This window comes from Diplotaxodon limnothrissa, linkage group LG9 (genome assembly GCF_057381915.1).
Source record: "Diplotaxodon limnothrissa isolate DT_005_m linkage group LG9, D_limnothrissa_male_GT1.1, whole genome shotgun sequence".
In the NCBI taxonomy this organism is placed as follows: Eukaryota; Metazoa; Chordata; class Actinopteri; order Cichliformes; family Cichlidae; genus Diplotaxodon; species Diplotaxodon limnothrissa.
In genome coordinates this window covers 6,026,136-6,052,423 of record NC_140604.1, presented here as the reverse complement: position 1 = coordinate 6,052,423, position 26,288 = coordinate 6,026,136, and the positions used below count along the sequence as shown (strand labels likewise).

The 26,288-nt window shown below is 40.9% G+C and overlaps 2 protein-coding genes across 2 annotated transcripts in view; both read right to left on the bottom strand.

Annotated features, from left to right (window-relative positions):
• The window catches only part of stk17a (serine/threonine kinase 17a), a 40,697-nt gene extending 24,999 nt beyond the window's left edge, over window positions 1–15,698 (bottom strand). Inside the window, exon 1 of the mRNA XM_085361899.1 lies at window positions 15,517–15,698. Within this exon, the coding sequence (XP_085218025.1) occupies window positions 15,517–15,698 (182 nt within the window). The remainder of the gene's footprint in view (window positions 1–15,516) is intronic.
• A 7,739-nt stretch (window positions 15,699–23,437) lies between these two features.
• The window catches only part of hecw1a (HECT, C2 and WW domain containing E3 ubiquitin protein ligase 1a), a 71,873-nt gene continuing 69,022 nt past the window's right edge, over window positions 23,438–26,288 (bottom strand). The window contains exon 29 of the mRNA XM_085361898.1: window positions 23,438–23,549. Coding sequence (XP_085218024.1) covers window positions 23,438–23,549 — 112 coding nt within the window. The remainder of the gene's footprint in view (window positions 23,550–26,288) is intronic.

Here is a 26,288-nt window from a genome sequence, read left to right as displayed (position 1 = left end):
GTCAGCCACGCTTTGGAGGAAGCCCATTTCCGCCGCTTGTATTCGAGATCTCGTTCTTTCGGTCACTACCCACAGCTCGTGACCATAGGTGAGTGTATTGGCGTAGATCGACCAGTAAATTGAGACCGGTACCGAGGGACACGGTCGAATGCCTTCTCCAAGTCCACAAAACGCATGTAGACTGGTTGGGCAAACTCCCATGCAGCCTCAAGTATCCTCAAGAAGATAAAGAGCTGATCCAGTGTTCCACGACCAGGACGAAAACCGCCTTGTTCCTCCTGTATCCGAGGTTCGACTAACGGATGGACTCTCCTCTCCAGCACCCTGGCATAGACTTTCCCATGGAGGCTGAGGAGTGTGATTCTCCTGTAGTTGGAACACACCCTCCGGTCCCCTTTCTTAAAGATGGGGACCACCACCCCAGTTTGCCAGTCCAGGGGTACTGCCCCTGATCTCCACGCAACATTGTAGAGACGTGTCAACCAAGACAGCCCTACAACATCCAGAGCCTTCAGGAACTCGGGGCGGACCTCGTCCACCCCAGGGGCTCTGCCATCAAGGAGTTGTTTAACTGCCTCAGTGGCCTCGCCCCCAGAGATTGCTGGGTCATCCCCTTCGTCCCCAGACTCTGCTTCCGCCACAGAAGATGTGCAGGTGCGATTGAGGAGGTCCTCCAACTATTCCTTCCACCGCCCGAAAATTTTCTCAGTCGAAGTCAGCAGCACTCCACCCGCAATATTCACAGTGCAGGTAGAACACCGCTTTCCCTTCCTGAGTCGCTTGACGGTTTGCCAGAATCTCTTCGAGGCAGTCCGTAAGTCTTTTTCCATGGCTTCTCCGAACTCTTCCCACACCCGAGGTTTTGCTTCAGCCACCGCCCGCTGCCTCCGGAGTCCCACAGGCTAACCAAGCCCGGTAGGACTCTTTCTTCAACTTGGTGGCTCCCTTCACCTCCCTCCCTCGAACATGGTGTTTGTTATAGCCAAACTGTGGTTTGCACAGAAGTCCAATAACAAAACACTGCTCGGGTTCAGATCCGGGAGGCCGTTCCTCCCAATCATGCCCTTCCAGGTCTCGCTGTCATTGCCCACGTAAACATTGAAGTCTCTCAGTAGGACAACAGAGTCCCCAGGAGGAGCACCCTCCAGTACCCCACCCAGGAACTCCAAGAAGGCTGGGTACTCTGAACTAAGTGTTATGATACTCTGTCTCTCTTCCATTGTTAATTGCTTTTTTCTCCTTTTTGTAGCAACACACTTTCTGCAATACAATACTGTTCAACTGATGCTCACCAAAGTGTGTTCAAACACTGCTTTTATACAGACACGGGGTTGTAAGTAATCCAGAAAAGTTGAAACACCTGTAGGAATTAGTAGCACCAGCTTTCAAGGCTTGATCAACCTCCATTGCTGTAGAACAGCTTTAAATTGTTAACCCATGTTGTGTTCCCTGAAAAAGGCCTTTTTAATAATTCTGAAATGTACATTATTTTTCAGTTTTGGGTAACCTTACCTTTCTTTTTTTAAACCTCTGGCAGTTCACCACTTAAATGTGTACCACTTCAAGATATTCACTGAACTTGAACAACTTGAATTGCAATAAATAACTGGAAAAATTGGGGTGTTCTAAAACTGTACAGTGTATGTACAAGTAATCCCACATTAGCCCCATCCATTAGCTCTTCAAATCTTTAGTGTAATCTCTTCAATCAGAAGAAAACTGGCTTAAACAGAGAGGGATTGAAATAAGGGGCCAGTAAAACATGAGTGAGGATTATATTGGAATTTTAATTCAATTCAATTTTATTTATACAGCGCCAAATCACAACAACAGTCACCTCAAGACACTTTATATTGTAAGGTAGACCCTACAATAATAGATACAATTTGAATTTGATTTGAATCATTCAAAGTTACTCTAACAGAATTCAAAAATAAAAATACTGAGTTTTGCATTAACATATTAGTTCTGCGATGTGATTTTTTTGGACATGCTGCATGTCAGAATCAGAGAGACTTTAAATCTAAGAATTACTACCATACTACCAGGATAATGTTAGTTTACTTGGTAATTCTAAATTGGCCAAGCATGACAGACATGAAGTGCACAAAATTAGAATCAAGCACTGCATAAATGTGTGGTTAAATGTGGCTTGTAGTCAAAAATGCTTTCAGTGGTCAGTAAGGCAATATATGAACACCAGCCCATATTACTTTATGCCTGTTCTCTTGAGATAACATTGTGTTCAACTTGAAGCTGGTCTCATAATATAAGTCACTAAGATATTTTAAGAAACTAACTCCTTTAGCATGCACTCTTCTACTTCACATTTCCTTTCATTAAGCACTTTCAAAGATTTATACTAGAAAGCAAGTCAATGCCTTCCTGTTACAGTGAATGGGAAACTTCCTCAGAGCCTACACTCAGCTTTTTCTGTCCACCACACTAAGCGGTTCTGGCATTTCCTTTTTATTTTGTAAACCTTTCATCTATTCAGCTGTGCACATGAATATTGCAGTGAACAGGAAACAGACAATACTGCACCAACTGATTGACCGTGTACTAGAAAACTGAAGATTTACTAACTTCGATGACGATCGTATTATTTTGAGCACCAGCTCTCAGCCAAATAAACTTTTGCATAAACATGCAAAAGAAAAAAAAATGTTATATTTAAAATAACAAGTAGCAGGGGATGAGAGAGGGAGGATGGAGAATTGATCAGTTATTGGTATCGGAAAGTAGTGCACTGGAAAGTTGTTGGCCATGCATATTAATTAATGAAGGTTTATATTGGGATTGCTTTAAGCAGCCACCCTTAAAAGACCTCTGGGAGCAGTGCATCACGTTCTAGCAGTGGTCTTGCCTGAAAAACGCAGAGAGACGCGGTTTAGTTTGGAGTCTAGGCCTGCCTTTCAGAAACCATACTGGGCCACCGCAGCCTTTTCTAAAGCAGCGTCAGCACATTTCCAAAGCCAGCAGCCTCATTCACAGGCTACACCCTAAAAGAGATGGCTTTTGTGCATGTGTGCAAGTCCATGTATATGTGCACACACATGCACCAAGCCAGAAGTGATGAAATGGTCACAATTATTGAAATAAATAGTCTTTAGGTTTAACAGGTGGATTTCTGAGGTGCTAAATGGCCTGTATTTGTATAGTGCTTTACTTTAAGAAGAAGAAGAAGAAAGTGTGTACATTATTGTACTTTATTGAGCCCCGTGGGGAAATTGCTCTCTGCATTTAACCCATTCACTCAGTGAAGCAGTGGGCAGCCATTGGGCGCCCGGGGAGCAGTGTGTAGGGACGGTACCTTGCTCAGGGGTACCTCAGGGTAGCTGTTAAGGGGAATCGAACCCCCGACCTTCCGATCATGGGGCAACCACTCTACCTACTGAGCTATCCCTACTTGGTCCCTAAGGACCCCAAAGCGCTTTACACATTCAGTCAGTCATCCAACCATTCTCACTCACACACACACACACACACACACACACACACACACACACACACACACACACACACACACACACACACACACACACACACACAGGTGATGGTAAGCTACATTGTAGCCACAGCCACCCTGGGGCGCACTGACAGAGGCGAGGCTGCCGGACACTGGCGCCACCGGGCTCTCTGAACAGGTGAAGTGTCTTGCCCAAGGTCACAACGACCGAGACTGTCGGAGCCGGGGCTCAAACCGGCAACCTTCCGATTACAAGACAAACTGCCAACTCTTGAGCCACGATCGCCCCCTGGTGCTATGCTATAACAGTGATTTTGCAGCCACCATCCTATCCAGCTGCTCACAGATATCTCACCAGCCCATCACATGGCAGCAAAGTAATACATTTAGGCATGAAGACATTGTTAAAATCACTGCTGAAGTTCAAGCTCTAGTCATCAAAAATGTGTAGGTAATGTAGGTTTTCTACCAACTATTAGCCATCAGTAGTTGGAGTGTATCAGTGTTCTGGCTGCGTTGTCATAGCTAGTCCCTGTGAAAGGGTGCCCTAGATTCATTTAATGAAAAAGATTTTCAGGTAGAAGGTGGGACAGGTGTTAGCACGATTACCTCACAGCAACAAGGTTGTGAGTTGAATTCCACCATTAGCTTGGGGAATTTGCATGTCTATTCGGCTTTCTCCCACAATCCAAAGACATGCAATTAGTGGGTTTAGGTTAACTGGTTATTCTACATTTCCCAAAGGTGGTTATGATTGCCTGTCTCCTTGCATTAGACTGGTGACCTGTCCAGGGTGTACTCTGCCTCTTGCCCTAAGACAATTGGGATAGGCTCCAGCGACCCCACTAGCTCAGCGTCTAACACTTCCACTACCATCACTGACTATCCATTTGGATTAGGGTTGGATGCAAACTGGTAATGTTGATTTACTGACATCAAAGATGTCACTGATCCTAAAGCTGAAAAAACATGACTTTAATAAATGTGTTTTCAGACAAGTAACTTTTGGGGTTGGCAAAGATAAACTCAATCAGGATTGCTGATAAATTATTAAGCCTTGGCCTTGCCAAGTTAAAAGACCCTGTAGAATCTTCAGCACCACATTCAAATATTTAAGTGAGTGCATGAATACTTTTAACCATGTGTGGATTGTTGTTTCTTAAAGTTATTAAGCATGTATGCTATATATTCAGCCCACCTTGGAAAAAGAACAGTTTAAAGAAATGTTTAATAGCCCAAAATTGCCATGACATTCATGCTCATGATGAGCTGAAATCTTCTAGCCACAAAAGTATTGCTTTTAGGTCCCAAAATGTTTCAAGCTACAGTAAACATGTTTGTAAACATGTTTGTCCCCCAAACATGTTTATGTATAAGGTAATGTGAGCTGTGGGTCCCCTTGCCACTTGCTCTTTCATCAAGAACCTTGGGATGACTATTTGACTCAGTTTTCACGTTGGATGCTAACAATCAATTAAGAAATATTGCCAAATTGAGTTACATGCTGTCACACTCTGAATTATTTAATCACATTTGAATTACTGTAATTCACTTGTCTGAGCAAACGTTTAAGGGTCCACTTTAAGATTCTGGCTTTGACTTTTAGAATATTGCCGGATTTGTGGAAGCTGCCATGTTTCCCCATCAATCTTGAATACAGTGGTTGAGATGGACATCGCCATTCCACCTAATTTCATTTTCTGTATATGACTAGAGCAGTGGTTCCCAAACTTTTTTTGCTAGACCCCCCTTTGTTTTACAAGAAAAATGTTTGCGACCCCCCTCCCGCGTGCACACACACATCCTCCAACCACACACCCATATTTTGCTCCATTTATTTCACACCTCAAACATTTATTAAACAATTAAGCAAATACAAGTAATCTGCAATAAATTACAGGTAGTAATAAAATAAACTACTAACTCTTTTACGCTACGTCCACACCTACACGGGTATTTTTGAAAACGCAGCTGTTTCGTCCACACGTAAACGGCGTTTTGAATCACAGAATCACTCCTTTTTTGCGTTTACATGTGGACGAGGAATACAGAGTTCGTCACGCAACGTCAAAGGTATGTGCCTTTTTTCACGTCACGCTGTGCGCCACGTTATTGTTTACATGAGATGAATAGCAGAATGGCAGATAGAGACAAAATACTGTTGATCTGAGTATCTTCAGGTTTTACAGGCTTACATACACACGCAGTTACTGTCCCTCCATTTACAAAGACAGAGGCGTCACAGTGTGATTATTTTACATGTAGTTGTTTTTTTCCTGTTTAATAATATTCAACATTGCTGTCAATGCATTTTTCAAAAAATGCCTCTCTGTGCAAAATGGGTTTAAAAACAAACAGCTGTGGGATACTGTTTGACCGGGATTTGAACCGGGGAACAAATCGTGGCAGGATCAGCCTGATATTATTTGTATCCCACTGTAACTTCACTGTATAAAGAGCTAACATCTCCAAAATGTCAGGAGTAGTTAGTCATTACAACAAGTGTTTGTGAACTAAAAGTCAAGAATGTGGGATACCGTTTGTCCATGATTTGGAGAGCCCAGCGCTGCTCCCGATGCAGGGAAAACCAATCCTGCAGGGAGACCTACCTCGGCACTTGTGCAGGTGAAACCAAAGGGAAGACATGCTTCACCATATTGTCTAGTCTTTGGCTTAGAATGAAGTTGCTTTGCGTTTGTACGGGCGCCCCATACTAGCAGTGTGCAAGCGTTTTGTTTTTTTTCCCCACTTTTCATACCGCGCCCCCCCCTGCAATGGCTCCACACTTTGGGAAGGTCTGGGCTAGAGAATGACAACATAGTAAGACAAAGGCAGCGCGGAAGGGAACTCGTACGTGTTTTTGTGCCATGGCGGCAAATATAAATTCATGCCTATACCATCAAGTTATGAAGGGTCATACTTCTTTTTTTTTTTTTTCCTTTTATCTTCTTATTTGGTGGGGGTCCTCTTCACCAAAGAAGTGAAAACACAAGGAAAGAGACGACAGAGTAAATATTGGCACAGCAGCCTTTCAGAGAAGATGATGCAGAGAAAGAAGGATTTTAACAGTGACGATAAAGTCGCTTGCTTTCTGCTTGACAGGTAAATCAACCTAACAGCCTAAAATTTATGTTTTGGTCTCTCTTGGCTGACTAAAGCACAGTCACTGGTGTAATGCTCTTTCCAGGACCATATGGGCTAAGTGAGAATCCCTGTCTGTCACTAAAACCCATCAAGGAAAAAGCTTTGGGTCTTAACCATATGTAATTCAGAGCTTCGCCATAGTACAAGTTACAAAAGGAGCTTGGGTGTGAGCCATCTGGGACTCCCACCGCATAAAAGCAATACCTCAAAGCCCCCATCGTCATCCTACTTCCACCCCAAGATATGAAAAGTAGATCGTTAATGAGGGTCTGAAAGCCATATTAAAAATGCACTAATTAATTAATAGCAAGCTTTCAAACTTCAGGCACGTCTTGAAAAATTACATACCAACACCAAGTCACTCATTTTCATTTTTAAAGCTAAACGTTTGCATGGATACAAGGTGATGTAAAGTGTACATGACAAACAAGGAAAACTGGAGACACGAAAACATTTTATTTACATTTTGAGAGACAGCAGCAAAATGATATACATCACCAAGAAAGTGCTGACCTTTATTTGACATGTATCTCTATATTTTCTGTTAACTGTTTATTTACAAAATGAAAACTTTCATGCTAGAAGAATCAGAAATCCTCAGTGCCTGTTGTACGCTTCTCGTTATTCGACTTATGAAGGTGGGCGTTTGCATGAACAAACTGAGGTTAGTGTGGAGGTTCAAAGCATACATTTGTAAGCCCATACTGGAACTTGAGGTAAACCATAAAGTCCAATAATGAAATGTCATGAAACCCCCAACTTAAAAAAACCCAAAAACAACTAAAAGGACAAAAGCAAAAAACAAAGGAGTGAGTAATTAGGTGTGGAAGTCAAAAAATGTGTTCCAAATTCAAAAAGTGTAATTGCAGAGGTAACTTAACCTCTTTGATACATTTGATCATGTTCACAGTCAACAAAACACAACTCCACAGAGGAATGCATGGGCAAACAAAGCCAAGTTTACAGCTGAGCCTTTAATCCAAAAAAGCCTCATGAATGAAATTCCACCACTAAGTTCAGAAGGCTCATGCAGAGAGTAGGCTAAGAGTCAGCTACGGAATAAACACAACTTGTATGGCTACAGAACAACAACACCTTCATCTGTTATTACACTGACTAACAGAGCCTAACCAAGTTATTGCTGTATGTTGTCTGTTATGAGAATGTATATCTTTACTTTATATAGTGGTTTACAAATCCACCTAACAAGTGATAGATCCCTGGTTCGATTCCAGAAGGAGACAAATCCCTGAGGGTTTGCGTCAGGAAAGTCATCTGGTGTAAAAATCTGCCAAATCAAACATGTAGTTTCAGTGTGCTAATGCTCTAGACTTTTGATTATTGCGAGCTAAGCTTTTGATTCCTATTTTGACTTCTCTATTATTCTTGGACACTATGATCTCAGCTGTTTGGTTCCGGTGTTCAGCTGATATAGCTGTGCCTTGCTCTCTACCTCTCTCCATCTCCCCAATCAATGGTTTTTAGTATGCCCACACATAAGTCTGCATTTACATCAAACCAGTGTATGACTGTGTACACAGTGTATGACTGTGTACGTGACAAATAAAATTTGAATTTGATTTGAACCACTGAGCAGTGCCTTGGTGAACATAAACTTGGACACATGACCTTTTGTCAGCTGATCTTCTACAGTGCTGTAGGCCAGAGTGGTTCTGCAGATTAATGTAAGCTTTCATGTTGTTCTGTTGCAGCTAATCTCAGTCACAATGTCAGGTCTGTGACATACAGACATAAACAGCCTTTGTTGTGTAGCTAAGATTGTAGCTGTGCTATAATCAAAGTCATTCTAGAACTTGCCACTCTACAGCTATCTTGGTAACATCTCTAGGCAGTTATTTCAGGTACAAGAACTTATCTAAATGAATGGAGAGAGAACCATAACTGCAATTTCAGTGATCACTTGCACACAAAAAGATGTTGGCAAAACTGGCCAACAGACCTGGTGTCTCATTTTAACCACAGACTATGTATGTAAGTATATAGCATGAAGTATAAAAGACAAATGTGCTGTGTGCACTAGCAAAAGGAAGGTTATCCAGTAATCAATAACAGCATTTACATCTAAAGACATGTAGGAAAAGCTGAGCGTCATCTGAGAAGCTTCTCGGGTGAGAGATGAAATGTCTTCAAGAAACGTATTAAACTACAGTCACTTTTCTTTCCAAGCTCCTTAGATTACCATGACCTGGGTGACTGACAACCTACACAGACAATACCATTTACACTTTCTAACAAAACATAACATTAATAAGCTTTAATAAGCTTGTCATCCTATGGATGAAGTGCAGCCGGTAACAATAGTCCTTGTTCTGCTGTGCAACTTTATGGAACTTTGTGAAGCAGAACCAGTTCTCCACCTGCTGCAGGTTTGCAACCACTTTGCTTAGACTGGACACTATTTTGTTCTCCAATGTGTGCTTTTCCCTTGTTTTGTATACATTTCTTCGGTTTGCTTTTTATTCCCACTGTTTACTCATTATATTTTATCAAAGTGCAGTTGGTGTGGAGCACATTGTACATGTACAATGACAATAAAGGGCTATTCTATTTTTTGGCAGAACAGGATCTCACTGCTATATAGCTGGAATCCAAAATCGTAGAGTTGGATTAAAATTATAACTTGCATTATTATAAGAGACTCTGGCAAGTGGCTGGATGACACTGAGAAGCAGTACACCAGCAACCAGCCAGAAAGGTGGCAAAAGGACGTCTAGTTGTATAATGGTCTATTACCCTCTGCTCCCTAATTCTATGAATTCAATTCACCTACATTTTATTTATATAGTGCAAATTCACAACAACGCCTCAAAGCGCTTTGTATTGGAAAACTATTAGAGAGAAACCTAACATCACATGACCAATTATGAGCATATAATTGTTGACAGTGGGAAGGAAAAACAAAATAGGGAACTATTTTGCATTTTGTCCTGTGCAAAGTGCAAAATGTGGGGGGGGGGAGAATGTAATAGTAACTAGGGCTGCACGATATTAGGAAAACCTGCGATGTGCGATAACTGATCAATATTGCGATAACGATATGACGTGCGATAAAATAAATAGCAAAAAACAAACAAACAAAAAAAAAAAAACATCCTTCCCGGTCTCTAGAATTAGTTTTAAATAAACATAACTTAAATTATACTGCAAATTATCTCAATGCAGTTGTTCATCATTTTACCACTCACCAAGTAGTTATGATGCAAGTCAAAACTGGAGAGGAAACTTTACTGTAGTGCTGGTGTAGTTTTCAGCTTTGCTCAGGTCAAACATGACGGTCCAGCGGCATGTTTCGTACATTTGTGGAATGGCGACATGGGAAAAGTAGTTTCGTGAGGGGATGTGGTATCTCCGGTCCACTTTATGTATCAGACTGGTGAAGCCCTCTCTGCTAACTGTATTTATAGGCATCATGTCTTTAGCCAAAAAAATGTGTAATGGCCTCTGTTATTTCTTTGTAGCGCTTCGACGTTTTCTCATAAGGAGTTCCACTTGAAAAAGTGGCTGTTGGACTGCTGTGCTCTTTGTCTTAACATTAGCAACCTTTGTTTGGCTAGCCCTGTCTTTCTGGAACTCTTCAAACAGTTCTCTGTGGTTGTATTGAAGATGATGGTGGAGATTAGTCGTGTTTCCTCTGGCGGTTGCCACGAGTGTTCGGCAAGTTTTGCAGAGCACCTGTGTTTGGAGAAGGTCGTCTTTATCAAATCCAAAGTACCTCCAAATAAGCGAGGTACTATTCTTTTTTTCTTTTTTCTTTTTTAAGGCACGAGTTCATAGTCAGCGTTCTCGTCATGCGTCTCGCTGTCAGCCATTACAACTCTGACTCGTTGCTGCAGCGTTGTTCGCTCCCCACCTACGTAGGAGGCAGGCCTCTAATCCATTTGATTGGCCGTGAAGGGCTCTATACGACTGGTCAAATGTATAAAGGGGTTTCTTTGATTGGTAAATTCTTTAAAGCACGTGTGTAAACATTTTAAGGTACCCAATTATCGCAGTTTACGCCGTCTTTTGCGATGGGCCCATCGCACATGCTGGTATCGCGATGACAATAAATTTTCGATTTATTGTGCAGGCCTAATAGTAACCAATGACCAAATGCAGCAGTAATGTATAAACACAGAGAGTGAAAAGAGATGAGCTTTATTAAAAGCTTTATTAAAAAGAAAACTAAAGAGGGTGTCTGTCTCCCGAATCCAAATTGGGAGCTGGTTCCACTGCAGAGGGCCCAGAAGCTGAAGGCTCTGCTTCCCATTCTACTTTAAAAAAGCAAGCCTGCAGTCTGAGAGCAAAGTCCTCTGTTAAGATGATAAGGTACTATGAGGTCTTTAAGATATTGCGGGGCCTGATTACTCAAGATTTTGTATGTAAGAAGAAAAAGTTTGATTCAATTCTGGATTCGACAGGAAGCCAATGAAGAGAAGCCAATATGGGAGAAATATGCTCTCTCTTTCCAGTCCCTCTCAGGACTCTTGCTGCCAGTGGCGTGTCCAGCGGGGTGGCCTGGGGGGGCACAGGCCACCTCCCCAACCAGACTGGCCACCCCAGGTGCCACCCCAAAGGTAAAACAATAAAATTCAATCAAATATCAAATGTCCGATTATGTTTTCACGGTGAAGCTCAGATATCCGAGTGTAAGTGAATGCAGCATCGGCTTCTGCGCTATGTGCATCACGTTAGCAAAGGTAGGAGAGCCAAGCACGAAAGACGGCACCGCAGGAAACAATTTTTCGGTGAAAGAAAATGAGGACAGAATAAATGTCCCAGTAAGTAATATTAAGTTTGTTGAGTTTAGTAAACTTCGGTGAAATTAGAATCCCAAGGAAAAAATAACACTTAAAGAATTATTGCAGCCGTCGAATATTTCAGACAGTATGCTACTGAGGGCAGCTAACATAAGAGTTATGAGTTATAAGATATAATCTAAGTCGTAACATTGCTGTATGGAGCTGCAGATTTGGTTGCAGGTTAACATAGCTGGACTGGCCATCGGGCATACCGGGCATGTGCCCGGTGACTTATTTATTTATTTATTTTGTAATGGCATGAACAATGAGAGGTGGTGGATTGGCCAGATGCAGGTCAATGTGTAAAAATAACTCAGTTGTTTGGTGGTGGCTATGGCGGGGCTTCCACAGAGGCCAGCAGGTGGATGAGGGAAGGGGAGGCAGGAGGAGAGCCCCGAGGCAGCCGCCAGTCCGAGTGTCAGGTGAACTGAACTTCAGGTAAGAAGTTATGATCTGCAGTCTATCTGGGTCAGACATAAACCAAGTTTAGGTGTAGTTTATTTTCGTTGTGCTGACTTTTTACAGTCAGTTAGAATAACTCGTACTGCGTACTAGCTAGCATGACGGAGTTTCTACACAAAGGGGGGCACAAAGAAATACTTTTCTTTCTTATTCTCATTTAAAATACCTAGCTTTTATTAAATAATTATCTAAATCTTACAACCAAAGTTTTTATCTGACGTAAAATGTATAGAAATCATACATATACCAACAAGACAGTGTACATCACTGTCACAACAGCATTTGTTTTCATTCAAAGGCTTTATGGCTTTAATACCTGGTGGGCCGGTCTGTAGTCAAAATGCCAGATTTTCTGTCCCGGTCCAGCCCTGCAGGTTAATACTGGCAGTGTCACCATGCCAGCTGACTGTATTTCATCATCAGCCAGTGCTGTTCTTTATCAATATTACCAAAGTTTACCATAAGGCAGCATAGCAAGTATTTACTTGCTTTCAGGTTTTATTCAAATGTTAGTCTTTTCATTTGTTTCCACACTTTTTTCCTGTTTCAAAATCAAACACCAGTTTGTGAGAAGATTATCTTCTTTTTTTAAATAGGCAGATAAAATTTTACATTGGCATTGGCTAATTTGTCAATTGTTTGTTACAAATGTTCGTATTTTAATATTAAAAAATGTTTTTGCCCAAAACATATGTGCACTACATGTCAGTAAAAATACTATGCAAATATTGCTGTCCTTGATTGCTGAGTAAACACTGACAAAGCACTGATTGTATCTCTTGTACTTTATCAACGCAGTATCTAAAAACTTTGCACCGTAGTGGTTAAAATCTCATTCTAATAAGAGTTAAAAGCGCATTCGGTTATTAGGTTTATAGGGTTATTGAATTATGGTTAATGGTTGGTAGAATTTTTTTTAAACATTATCTGCCACCCTTCTCCAAATCTGTGCCCCTACCTGGCCCCCCCAACAAAAATTTTCTAGACACGCCACTCCTTGCTGCAGCACTCTTGAGCAACTCGAGGCTTTTCAGAAAGCTTTTAAAGCGGCCTGATAATAACGAGTCACAATAGTCCAACCTCAAAGTAATAAATGCAGAGTTACAGTTTCAGCATCACTCCAAGTCAAGATGTTTCTAATTTTAGTGATATTGTACTGATAAATGAAATCAGTTCTACATATTTGCTTAAGGTGCACAAATGGTAAAAAACGACAAACATGAATCTGTGATTGGCTGCAAACTGGACACATTTGAAGCTGTGGTGGTAAGAAGGTCAGAGGACAAACTATTCTCCATCCTCTGAAAAACATGCTGAGAACCTTCTCAAACAGAAACATCTTTTATTGTTTACTGTGATGTTGTAAACTTTTTTGTTGTGTTTGAGAAAAGAGAATATTTTATTGCATAAAACAGTGCTGATCGCATTTTTCAAACATCTGCTTTGGCAGCTGACTGTGGGGCTCGGTACACCCGGCTTGGCGTGGAAAAACAGAGTGTGCGACTCCAGCTTCTCTCTAGTCTGATGACTCAAACAGGCTCTCCCCCACTCTGTCATTTAAACAGTGCTTTACAAACCTGAACATTGGAGCTAACAGCTGGATTTTCCTGTTTCAGTGCAGCTGAGACAGGAGACAGACAGTGAAAGTGGACGGTACACCCTCGGTTTAACACAAAAACTCATTGTTGCAGGCAGGGGCAGCACAAAAGTGACCCCTTAAACTGATTTTTATTCCAAGTCCCCCTGTTTTCCCCTGAGTTATTGGTCCTGTTACTATGCCTGTGAAGGTTCTCAGTCAGTCAAGGAGCTTGGAAAGAGAAGTGTCTGGACTTCTTTAAGTTTCCTTATTGATCCTCTACCTCGTGTGATTAGGTAGAGGATCAATAGGGGGTCCATGACCCTCTTGGGGACACTCCCATAGGGATTAAAATCTGGGACTCGCCACCAATTGCTCTTAGAACTGAAGAAGCTTCTCCACTGAGAGGTGAAACGTCTTTAAGGAAATTTAAAGAGGTCCAGACGCTTTTCTTTCCAAGCTCCTTAGACGGTTCTGTTACTAGCTAGACTTACATTAGTTTATTTTAGCTATTAACCACAACCAACCAATGGTGTCACGTTCTGTACTGAGAGAAGATGGCGCTACACATTTTTTAGCACTTATTTCTTAAATCCAGCTTCACAGAGTTACATTCATGGCTGTTTTTGAGAGCAAGGCTCCATCATGTAAATGAGTCTTTACACATGAAGTGTTTCAGGTCCACTTTAAGCATAATTAAGTACCAAAGAGTGCAAAGCCACTTACCTCAGTGTTACTGGATGTAAGAGAACATATGAAAGTTGCATGTATACTTAAGTGATGATAATAACGTGCATTTACCTTCCTTCATTTCAGTATCCATAAGAGATGAATTTGTCCACTATAATCAAAAGGATACAATGCTTTATGGTGAACTGAGTATACTGTGTATTCATTGCTCCCGAACTTTACCCGTTATTTGCAGGGATTTAATTTCTATTATTGTGGCCCCATCCCTAGGGACTGTAACGGTATAACCCTAACCCAATATTCCAATCATGTATCTATCTATCTATCTATCTATCTATCTACTTAGCACTTTTAATTCTTATTCTCATTTTTATTTTCATGTCCATCTAAGCTTAATTTATAACAGTATTTATAACAGTATGTTTGCACTGAAGCACCGCAGCAATTTCCTAATGTTGTAAACCCGCTCAACATTTGGCAATAAAACCCTCTCTGATTCTGATTCTGACTCCACTACATTCATGTCACAATTTTAATTAATTAATTTACAAAATTAAGACACAGAAAAGATCTTACATCTCCAATAAGCTACTTTTCTTTTTAATTATTTTACTAATTTGGAAGTTAATTTTGATGTTCATTTGAGCTCAGATGTTTATTTTAGAAAACAAATCAACATTGATTATAATTATAATCAGCAGATCAGTTCGTGACAGAAGTACTCACTGACTACATCAGTCAAATACAGCTTTGATATTAGGAGAATGCAAGAGTTATCAACATGTAATGTTTAACACAGACTGCTCTCTCAACTGAATTCTCCTGATATATTACCTCAACTGTGAGTTACATGAATTCACACAGCCTAGTAATTAAAAACGTAAACAGTAAGTAAGTTAATGCAACTCGAACTGGATTTCCTTATTCGGTTAACACTGGTTTAGTGCTTGGCGGTGACCAGCACGTGTGAGGCAGACACTGACAGTGTATAATACACTGTAATAGTGCAGGGTGTGTGAGTGTTATTTTCTGACTTGGGCCAACCCGAGTGGTTGGGCGACCAGACCAGTTCAGAAAGTCTGGATCAGACCCGACAGACTGCTTTGAGCACATTCTCGTGGGATTACTTGCATTTTTTTTCACTTACGTGACATTTTCAATACAAAAATCAGAGATGTAAAGGTCTATTTCACGACATTGGTGCTTTTACATGACCTCTTCCACCACTCGTATGGGAACAGTCCCAAAGCTCGAGCAGTCGTGCCAAATAAAAACAGAACTATTTCTGCTAGTCTAAGCTGAGTAAGATAAGAAACATACGAAACTAAACATAAACTCAGCTAAATTTACGTTTAAGTGTGCCATGTTCTTACCTTCCGAGCTCTCTGCCGGGAATAACAGTGTAGTGGTCGGCGAAAGGTTCGTTGTGGATGGCGGTTTGGATTTCGGACAACAAGCCGCTGACACTGCGGCTCTGGCTCGGTCCAGCTGCGTGGTTGTGATGAAGGCGGCTTCTGCTTCTCGAGTCCCCGGCAAGCGGGCATTCGGGGATCATGGCGTCGATTAATTGGACCGGTTAGTTGGCTAACGTTAAACACTTCAAACAACGGTCAGCACAATTACATTAAATGACGCCGCTTACTATTCTCCGAACGACAACAGAAACCAAACAAAACCCAAAACATTAGGGCGACAGAATAATGTCACGTCTTCTAGGCCAAGCTTCAAATTATTAGCTCAGTCTAACATTGTAATAAAAACACAGCTGGAGAGCTCATTTTGATCACTCCACACTCAGCGTCCTGCCTGTCAGTCCCTCAACTTGCTCCTCACTTAGAAGCTGAACCGGTGCTGCGTTTTCTGTAACCATGGTAGCACGTGTTGATTGACAGGCGTGCCTGCCAATCGGAATGGGTTACAGAGAGAGAGGGGGAGAGACTTCTGTGTTGATCGGCGAATTAAAAATTAAACGTGAAATATATAGCGGGACCAGTTTTCACGTCCCTTTTAATATTAAAAAAATGCATACAATGTATACATTTCTATTGCTTTTAATAATAAATATTGATAGAACTGTAAGTCTCTTAAAAAGCAACACAAATGATATGTAAACTACAAAGAACAAAAGCAACAGAAAAGCTAACTTAACAAAAGAGAAATAAAATTACACAAAGAAACAAAACATGTAGAAAGAGACGAAGAAGATTAGAAAGAGAAACAAAGCATCTACAGAGGAAGGCTCAGGAAGCAGAGTGGATGGTTGGTGGTGGTCCTTGGCTAAGATACTGAATGATACACTCATCAGAGTGTGAATGTGTGTGAACGTTATACAGAAAGCCCTTAGATATAGAAAACTGTTTATGTTGTATAAAATGCTTTTTGAGTATTCAAGTAGAAAAGTACTTTATAAGAACCAGTCCAGTTTTTATGTTGAGTGGGGAACTTCCAGGTGGGTTTTAGGTCTCATATCCAATACCTTCTTACCTGTATTCAGGGCACACATGAATTTGAGGACTATCTCTACTTAATATGTAATATAAGGCTTATAAAAAATAAAAACCTTTTATCAAAGATCGACAGTGAACCTTTTCATTTTTCACCCCTTTGTCTGTAGAATGAATACACACAGCAGTAACAAAGTGACCATTTTATTAAGATCCATATGGTAAGGTGGGGCAATAGAACAGCCTGAGTATTTAGAAACCTGTTCTCAGTCAAATATGAACTTTAACATTATGTACATACATGTATAGTAACCACACATGAAACTGGAAACAAAAGAAAATATCCATGTTTTAGTGTCACCACCTGGTCTTCTCCTGTCTACTTCTGATTAATTCAAACACACACACACACACACACACACACACACACACGCACGCACGCACGCACGCACGCACGCACGCATGCACACACACACACACACACAAAACAGCAGCAACAATTTTCCACCACCTTCCCTGTCAGTAGACAGCCCATCATCATTTACTTTTCCAATATTCTGTTTAAACTTGTATAGCTTCTATCAGCACATTTACAGATAAGTGTTACTGGAACATTTGTAATCATTCCTTTCCCACAATAAATATCAGTGTTATGATGTATGCATTCATCATATCAACCCAACAAAAACAACAAATCAGTAAGCTCTCTTTACATGTTCACCAAAGCACATACAAAAATCATTAACTGCCCAAAGAATAGAGTGCTTCCTGGATTCATGTGGCTCTAACAGAGTGAGCCACAGCTGACATTAACCTCAATAATGCCACCAGCAAAAGTGGTGAACAGAAAAAGAGGAGCCAAATGGGAACAAACATCACAGTTTCCCCGCAGAAAACCAAAAAAAATCAGCCAGCTTATTTTAGAATAGAAAAGACACAAATAAGAACCCAAAGGCTTCAAATTCAAAGGCAAAATCTTCCACTGATCCTCCTAATTACATGATTACAAAATAAAATAGAAAGAAAACATTCAAGGAAAGTTTCAGGACTTCCCCTTGCTTATAAATACAATACTGTATAAATAAGAGTACAAACGATTGTAGAAAAAGGATGAGGAGAGCAACTAAATCACAGCCTTGTCCTTGTGTGTGTTGGGATGTGTGGACAAGATGTTGCCACACCAAACAAAAACTGGAGTAATTATCGATCTGACTCACAGAAGTGTGGGTAATCTCCAAAAATCTCAAATTTGTGTCAAAGTTCTTTGGATTCTTCTTTAGTGGAACCTATCACTGCAGTTTTTCTCCTCTATACGGAAGCGAATTCATGACAGTATTTTAAATGAAAATAAAAAAAGTGAAATTCTGGAGATATAGTCAGCTTTTCAAACATCACACCATGTTGGGAATAAAGAAGCCTAAAATTTGACAGGCCGCTGAAGTCAGGGATCTTTGCTATGTGTCAAACTTTGACATGTAGTTGATTTGTGAGTAACAACAGTGTTGACCCAGGGTGAGTTTGGCTACAAGTTCAGCATTCTGTGATATCTGGGCCATATCTGATTCACACCACACTTGCTGGCACCACAGCTGAGCCTTAAACTCTTCCACCAAGTCACTGGTGACACATTGGGGGTTAGGGTTAGGCTTGGGTTGAGTTTGAGCTGCATGCTAAATAGGCAAAAAGTCAGACACTAGCAGATGACACGTTTTCAATGAAGTCACATAGTTTTGGCATTACAATCATTCTGGGTGTTCTAAGCAAGCACAAACTGTACAAAAAGGGGCGCATGTTAACCAACCCTAACTCTAACCCTAGATTGGCTGTCAGTGACCCGACAGCCCAAATTAGCCCCAAATGTGATACCTGGAAAGTGATTTCAGCCAACTCATCTCACACACGTCTACTTGAGTTGCTGATGGTTCATGAAGGTGAAAAGTTCCGCTGTGGTGAAAATCTTTCACACGATAAGATGTGGACAATTGACACACACATCAGTCCTACTCTGGACCAGAAGGTGGATTCTATCCCAGCATGCTTTGGGTGGACGATAGAGAAGCACAGTAAGACAATGTAGAGTGGCAACAATGACAAAAAAAAAATCTTGCTTTAAATACCTACATCTGCACACAGCAGGACACAGACCAGTGAGGGCCAGGTTAGGGAAAGATTGTCACTGGGTAAGGGTATGGTGGGGATTAGGCAATTAAGTAACGACAGATTGCATTTTATTAACCCTAAACACAAACATTAAACAGAAATTCTTATTTCCTATGTCAAAGTTTGATGCTCTGTACCCATAAACCCAGTCTAGACATAAACCAACGTCTGCTGCTTACACTGCAAATCTGACTAAACTAACAATGTGATTGAATATATTTTTATGTATACTTTACCACCACCCTCTGGTGGCTATCCACCTAAAGCTTTTTGGAAACCGGCCTGACTGAGTTGCACCAACTCTTCATTTAGTTAGGTAAACTGGTTTTGAAGAATGACAGATTTTTGTCCAAAAAATTCCAGTGGATAATGACAGAAATATTTTCTTGGTTAAGAAAAACACAAGTCAAGTCAAGAACACTCTCACGGAGGTAGCTGTACCATTGTCAAAAGCCGCAAGTAAGTGACGACTTAATGTCTTTACACGGACACTGTGTATAATTTAAATAAATATTCTGAGAAGTGAAGATATGCAGAGGTTCACCAATCTGCAAAAAAAGCACATTTACAAACTGTGGAACAGTTTAAGACCAGCGTTCCTCAGCGTAACATTATGAAGACGCTCAATATCTCATCAAGAGTACACAATATCATCAAAAGATTCTGAGCACCTAGAGAAATCTCTGTTTGCAAGGGTCAAAATCAATATTGGATGCCTGTGTTCATGAGTTAAAAACAATCCTTATGCTGGAAATTACTTGAGTTTGTCCAGTTCTTTGGGGAATTCATATAGGGCGCTCAGGTGGACTAATAGGGACTGTATTCCTAAACACTCTGTTGCTCCATTTTCTCTGTATCCATGCAATTTAAGTATGTGCTGCCTTCTCATTTATTTCTTTTTGCATATTTGTCACACGACAGGTTCCAGATCATCAAGCAAATGTTAGACAAAGACAGCCTGAGTAAATACAAGTTGCACTCTTTAAAGTATGATTTGATTTGCTAAGGTAAGAAAGACAGCCAAACCTACCTGCTCACATAGGAACAGGCGTTGCTATTTAGCTAACATTTATCGACATGCTCACACGGATGCATCAGGGACAAATTGGGGTTCAGTATCTTGTCCGAGGATACTCCCACATGCAGACCGGAGGAGCACGGGATCGAACGTCTAACTGCTAGATGACCCGCTCTACTTCTTGAGCCACAGCAACACGTTCTCACTCCACAGCCACCCCTAAATCTGCCAAGTATTAGTATTATGTTTGTGCTTTGAAAACTGTTGTGTACCTTCTATGCTTAAAATAAAAATAATGGCTTTTAAACCTTATTTTGGGGCAAAGTTGTCAGACCTTTTAAACTTTTTTTGCATTCACAGCTCTTTACCCAATTATTTTAAACGGCCTTGGATGATTCCAAATAACTCCCAGGAGAATTCCCAAAATGCCTGCCAGGTAGTAGGAAGTGAATTTAAAGACTTTCATGTTAGCTTTTTCTTTTTAAGCTGTTGGTTTTGTTGCTTTGTTCACTTAGCTGTATGCCAGTTACACATGGTGGTTAGTGGGTATAAATATTTAGTAACAACTAATCTCTGTGCAGAAACTGTCATTGTGCTGCAACCAGTTGTAGTTTCATCTTGCATAAAGTGCCACTTAGCAAACACAGGGCTAAGTTTGAATTCATGAACAGCTGGTGCAACTGGCTTCAGTATGAACTATAGATTCACAAAAACCTGAACAATTAATCCCAACACTTAGAAGCAGAACAAGAGATCTCATCTTTCTCATTGCACACAGTTGTCTTCCCTGCAAACACCTAGCATTTATTAGGTATGTAACAATTCTCTAAAAGCACAGTTTGGTTCAAACCTTGAATTGTCTTTAGAGGGGAGCAATAATAAAAATCAGTGACAAACATTCTTTAATCAGAAGTGGATCAAACAAAAACTACACTCCATGATTCAGAAGTGTTTCCAGTTCATTCGTTAACTGAACTGTTCCACCACTGGAGTCGTCGGCTTTAACTGGGAATTAATAAAGTTTACAAAAAAAATTTCCGGGAGATGTAAATGGACTACAATATTGTGCACGTCGTGATGTCAGTCATGGGTTTCAGAAACATTCAGAAACCTGGTGCTTTGACCACTGACAGCAAGGTTGGAGATTTGTGTCTAGCCTGCGACAAACATACGCAACTCCACAAGAAAGCATTTTTGCCAACTTTTCTCAAGTTTTATGAACATTGTAGCTGTACTTGAAATGGTAAAACACACTTTGATGTGTAAGCCATTAGTTCTCTGTTAGCCTTACAACTCATTCAACAGTTAGGTTGACAAAAGCCTACAGCTTGGGAAGAGTAGCTACAAGTGTATCTGTCAAATCCGGCGAAAATGTGTCAGATTTCCAGCCAGCTTTGATGCCTCCTGGTTCTGTTTATATTTGGCATTGCTTATATCAGGCTAGTTATCTGCCCACAAAGCTACATCCATTGTAAATACAGTAATCAGTGACTATTACCAATTAACCTGACTTAAAAAAAACCCAAGGCAAATGACTTTCCTTTTGTCAGTACTACCCCCACAGGGCATGTATGAGGCAGAAAGTAACTGAGGCACAGCTTCATCACTCAGCTAGAGATGCAGGCAAGGGGCTGGAGATGTCAAGGGTGCACTGCAGTCAGTCAGTGTCTAAAAGAATATGGCAGACTGTGGAACAGATTGGAGTAAAGGTCTCAACTATTGCATATGTTACACCTGTTTGTCCCTTTACACATCACACATTTCTACCAGTAGGGCCACATCAGTTCAGGGATCTGTTACATTGGTCTGAGGCCACTGGAGATTCCACACGCTGCTCTTGCACTGGTCACTGTGTTTGAGACAGCAAAGAGTTAAATACTGGAGTACCGGCTCCATACAAAGAGCGGCACCAATGGTGCATGGTCAGAGATGACAACTTCGTTTGTGGAAGACTCGAACAAGAGTGTGAGAAGCTCCCATTCAAACAGCCAGACCACAGGCTGAAAGCAGAATCCCACTTTAGTCCTCCTTAGCCATCTGGAGAGCGTCCAAGTATAAATTCTGTCGTGAAGAGTCACGAATCACGGAGCTCACGTAGCTTGGTTTGACGTAATCGCCCTTAGTCTCCACAAAAGGAATCCCAGAAGCCCTTGTGCTGGAATTGATGGCTGCTTTTGCATTCGCAATACTTGACATCATTGCCTCATCACTGAGCTCTATGCAACATAGAGTGTCTGTGGAGTGTCTGTGTCCAGTTGTTGTCATCACTTTAAAGGGAGGCACAGTACCGGAAGCTGTGGGCGCAGATGCAGGACTTCCAGGATGAGTATCAGAAGCATGTTAGTACTGCGGAGTCTTTAATTGCAGGGAGGGCCTGTCTTTTTATGCGAGTACAGCCTGGATGCTGTGAATGTATATTTCTTGATTTCCAGTGTACCAGACTACACTTCACATTGCTTGAAACAGAAACTTCACTGCTTTGTGGCTTGCCCATTATTGACATTCATTTCATTTCCAGATGTTCAGTAGTTTCTGAGTTTCTGAGCATGTGTTATTCACCTTGTCTTCAGTGCAGTTTTCTTTACCTGTTGGGAGTTTTTTGAGTGATAATCAGTCTTTCTCTCTTAATTGTCTGCAGCTCGTCATATATTTGCCTTAACCTCTTATTTCCCATTGTGCTGCAGTTCTGTTAAGTCCTCAGGCAAGTTCCTTTTGGGCTGCTGCAGTCCAGACAGATACATATTGGTATTTGTAGTATCTCCACTAAAAAAAACAACAACAAAAAACCCAGACAATTGTTCCTTTGGCTTCAGGGCTACTAAACTTTGCATTAAACTGATTGAGGTGTTTTTCTCTTGAATTTAAACTTGCATTAGACATTCTACATGTCCACAGCAGGAAACCACCTGAGGATTTGTGTAACAATCTTTGCATACATCTTTTGATAAAAAGAAGATTTCTGGATCAAAGTTTGCAATGACTGTAACATTTTTTAGAGTAACTAATAGTATTTAATTCTATTAACGGTTTTAACCCATTTCTTTCATTTCTCTTTCCGATTTTCTTTCTACAGTAGGTTGTGATGGTTATTAAATTATTATTTAAATATTTTCTGTCTATTAAAGATAACTTCCAGCATGTCTCCAAGCACATTGCTGTTGTTATTGTCATATGGAAAATTACTGTTTTCAGTGTTACTGTGTTGCTCATATTGTTCTTATTTCTGTACATTACTTTTCACCTGTTGCTGTACTGAGTATAAACACTTTGCTTTTGCTTTTATTAGCCAAAGCATTTTCACTGTCGGATGAATTGTGGTACATGCAACAAAAGTTTTTGATTCGATTTGACAGACTCATTCTTCAGGTACACACAGACTGATCAATATTAATTATAAAAAAGTCTTTGTAATTGTTTCTTATTTTCTAATGATTTATAGAAAAATAAGTGCTGTGACGCCGTGAGTGTTGCGTGCAATCGTAAAGATCCTCATGAGTGACAGACTCTGACGCACAGAACCGTAACAGTGACAAACATACTGTGTATCCAACATGATCAGAAACATTTCCAGTACAATTCCGGGATCTTTAAGACAGGTTAGGCTGCGCTCCTTTCACATTTTGGCCCAGCCAGTGTTGGACATAGAGGCGTGCAGTGTTTGATTTGTCTGTCTCACTCCAGACCAAATGTGCTGGTTTCTTCCACAGCAATGAGCAGTTTCTCATACAGCATGGTGTACGAAGGGTAGGGAGGCAGGTCGAGGCGGTTAAAGCAGGTGTGAGCTCTGAGAAATGAGAGAGAGAAAGAGACAGACATTTTAAACAAAATGGAGCTTGTCTTTTATCCACTTTAACAAGTACATTCCATAAATAGAGCTGAGAGCCAGAATATACAAGAGGTAGACAAGCAGACGAGCATGCTCATTAGCCTCCTTTTCAGCTGGGCTGGTCCCAACAGTCTCTAAATTAAACCCACTTTAATAGACAAGATGATGTACAAATACTACGTGTGAATAAAGGAGTTATTTGAAACAGATTAAATGTTGGTGTGGCAGTTTGCATTGTGCATAACACTGCACACACATACAGGTGTTAGCTAGCAGACTAGCTTTGCTAGCGATGCTAGCAGCAGCAGCCCGTTTTCCTTGCAGGCTAAAATCCATAAACCCATGCAGAATGTGGTTACTACAGTCAAGAGGTTACATGTCATTAGGGCGACCGTGGTTCAGGGGGTTGGGAAGCTCATCTTGTAACCGGAAGGTTGCCGGTTTGATCCCCAGCTCTGTCTGTCTTGGTCGTTGTGTCCTTGGGCAAGACACTTCACCTACTGCCTACTGGTGATGGCCAGAGGGGCTGATGGTGCGATATGGCAGCCTCCATTCTGTCAGTCTACAACTGTAGCTGCCTCCACCAGTGTGTGAATGTGAGAGTGAATGAATAGTGGTATTGTAAAGCGCTTTGAGGGTCTTGAAAAGTGCTATATAAACACAATCCATTAATATTATGTCAGATTCATCTGAAATGGCTGACACGTCCCACAGAGATGTGGTGCTATCTGCAAGGTAAAAATCTCTGGCTAGCTGGGGGTGACCATGTAAATTACAGAACAAACAGTCAATGTTAAAATACTTAAACGTCTGAATCTGAAATCTGAATGTGTCAGCTTCGTGTCTGATCAGTTTTCTATAAAAGACGGATGAGGCCGTCCAAAAAGATCAGCCCTAGAAATGCTTATGTACCATTTACAGATAACACATTATTATTCTGTCTTATCCTGTCCACCTCCCCTCATTTCCACCTGTTGCAACACATGTATGTCTCTCCCTGAGCCTGGTTCTGCTGGAAGTTTCTTTCTCTTTCTGTGTTGCTGAGTTCTTGCCCACAGGTTTGATTGTTGGAGTTTTCTCTCTGTTATCGTAAGGTCTTTACTTTACAATATAAAGTGCCTTGAGGCAGCACGTCTTGTGTTTTGACGTCATATAAATTCAGTAGAACTGAACTGAACTGAATTATCAGCGCAGTGCAGGCAGTACCATGAACATTGATAGCCACATACAAAATGAGTCTTTTGGAGTTACACAGCTGATTTAAAAACAGGACTGTTCTGAAGAACATCTTCTGCATTACTGCCACCTACTGGATTGCTCAAAGTTGTAATGCCCAGATTAATGTAACATTCAATAAGCCAGTGACTGTTGACTGATATATTAACTGGTCTGGAGCAGTGAGATGTGTAGCTGGTGTAGCTGCATCAAAAATAACACGTAAAAACACTTTTACATGACAAGATTGACTGCCTAATAGTTAAAGCTATTTAGATGTAGTGGAAAGACAGACAACTAATGGTGCAGAGGAATCTTTTAGTTCCTTGAAAGAAAGTTCCTGTGTCCTTTCAGTGCAAATACTACTACGGTGACCTACGTCGGAAGTGATTTTGAAAAACTTAGGAGGCTGTCAATTTGAAGTATCCCACGTCTGAAAAAGGCTGGACACAGTCCCATACACACCATGTCCACACTTCCTATTATTAGCTGAACAACAGAACGATGTGAGTGCTCCAGGCAAGCATCAAACACTGGCACCTTTTCCCTCCTTTGCAGTAAAACCTGACTCTTGCATACTTTCTGCTGAGCACTGCTTGTTTATCAAATTAACATCTGACTCCAAGGTCGGAGAACAATTTCTCATCTAGCTGCACTGCAGAGGTGGGAGAGCCAAACAGCCTCTCTGCTGATCAATGTCAACACATTTGAACTGTATATCCTGTATACAGTGCCTCAACAAAATAATACACAGCTGCAGTCAATCAAAGTCCAGGTACTTTGAGATGGCAGACAGTTTTACTGCAGCTTTGATGTCAAGGGAACAACCTTCATGACCTCAGGTGACTTTATTACACCCAAAATCATGTAAGGCAATCGGTATTTACAGATACTGACATCAATTACAAACATGTTGTTTACATGTGTTGGATTTCAGCAATACGTTAATAATGAAAACACAAGACACTGGACAAATGTTACGGTAATATAAAAGATGCACACTATGTTGAGATGTAACCAGCTCTTTGTAATTCACACCATCTACTTCATCCCCCACTCACATATCTGCATTGAAATGTAGTAAACCTCAGAGATGGTCAGGCTCTGGCAAGATAATTACATGGAGGAGTTAAATGACTGTTTTCCATCTACAGACTGGGATGTCTTTCAACAAGATGATGACATGGTAGAGGCGTTTACAGGGTATATTCACTTGTGTGCTGACACTGTGTGTCAGAAATATTCATTACTATCCAACTATATCCAAACAACAACCAGCACAACTCCCGAATTAAAACAATGCATTAGAATAAGCTTTCCAAAAGAATGGGAAATGGAGCTGAAAGCAGTTTAAAAAGACCTCAAAGGAAAATTACCAAAAAAGCATCACTGACGAATCAGAGAAGACTTCTCAAGAAAGAAGTCAGAAATACCGCATGTTGTAAATGAACTGGTCCTATGACAGCGTACTGGAGAAATGTG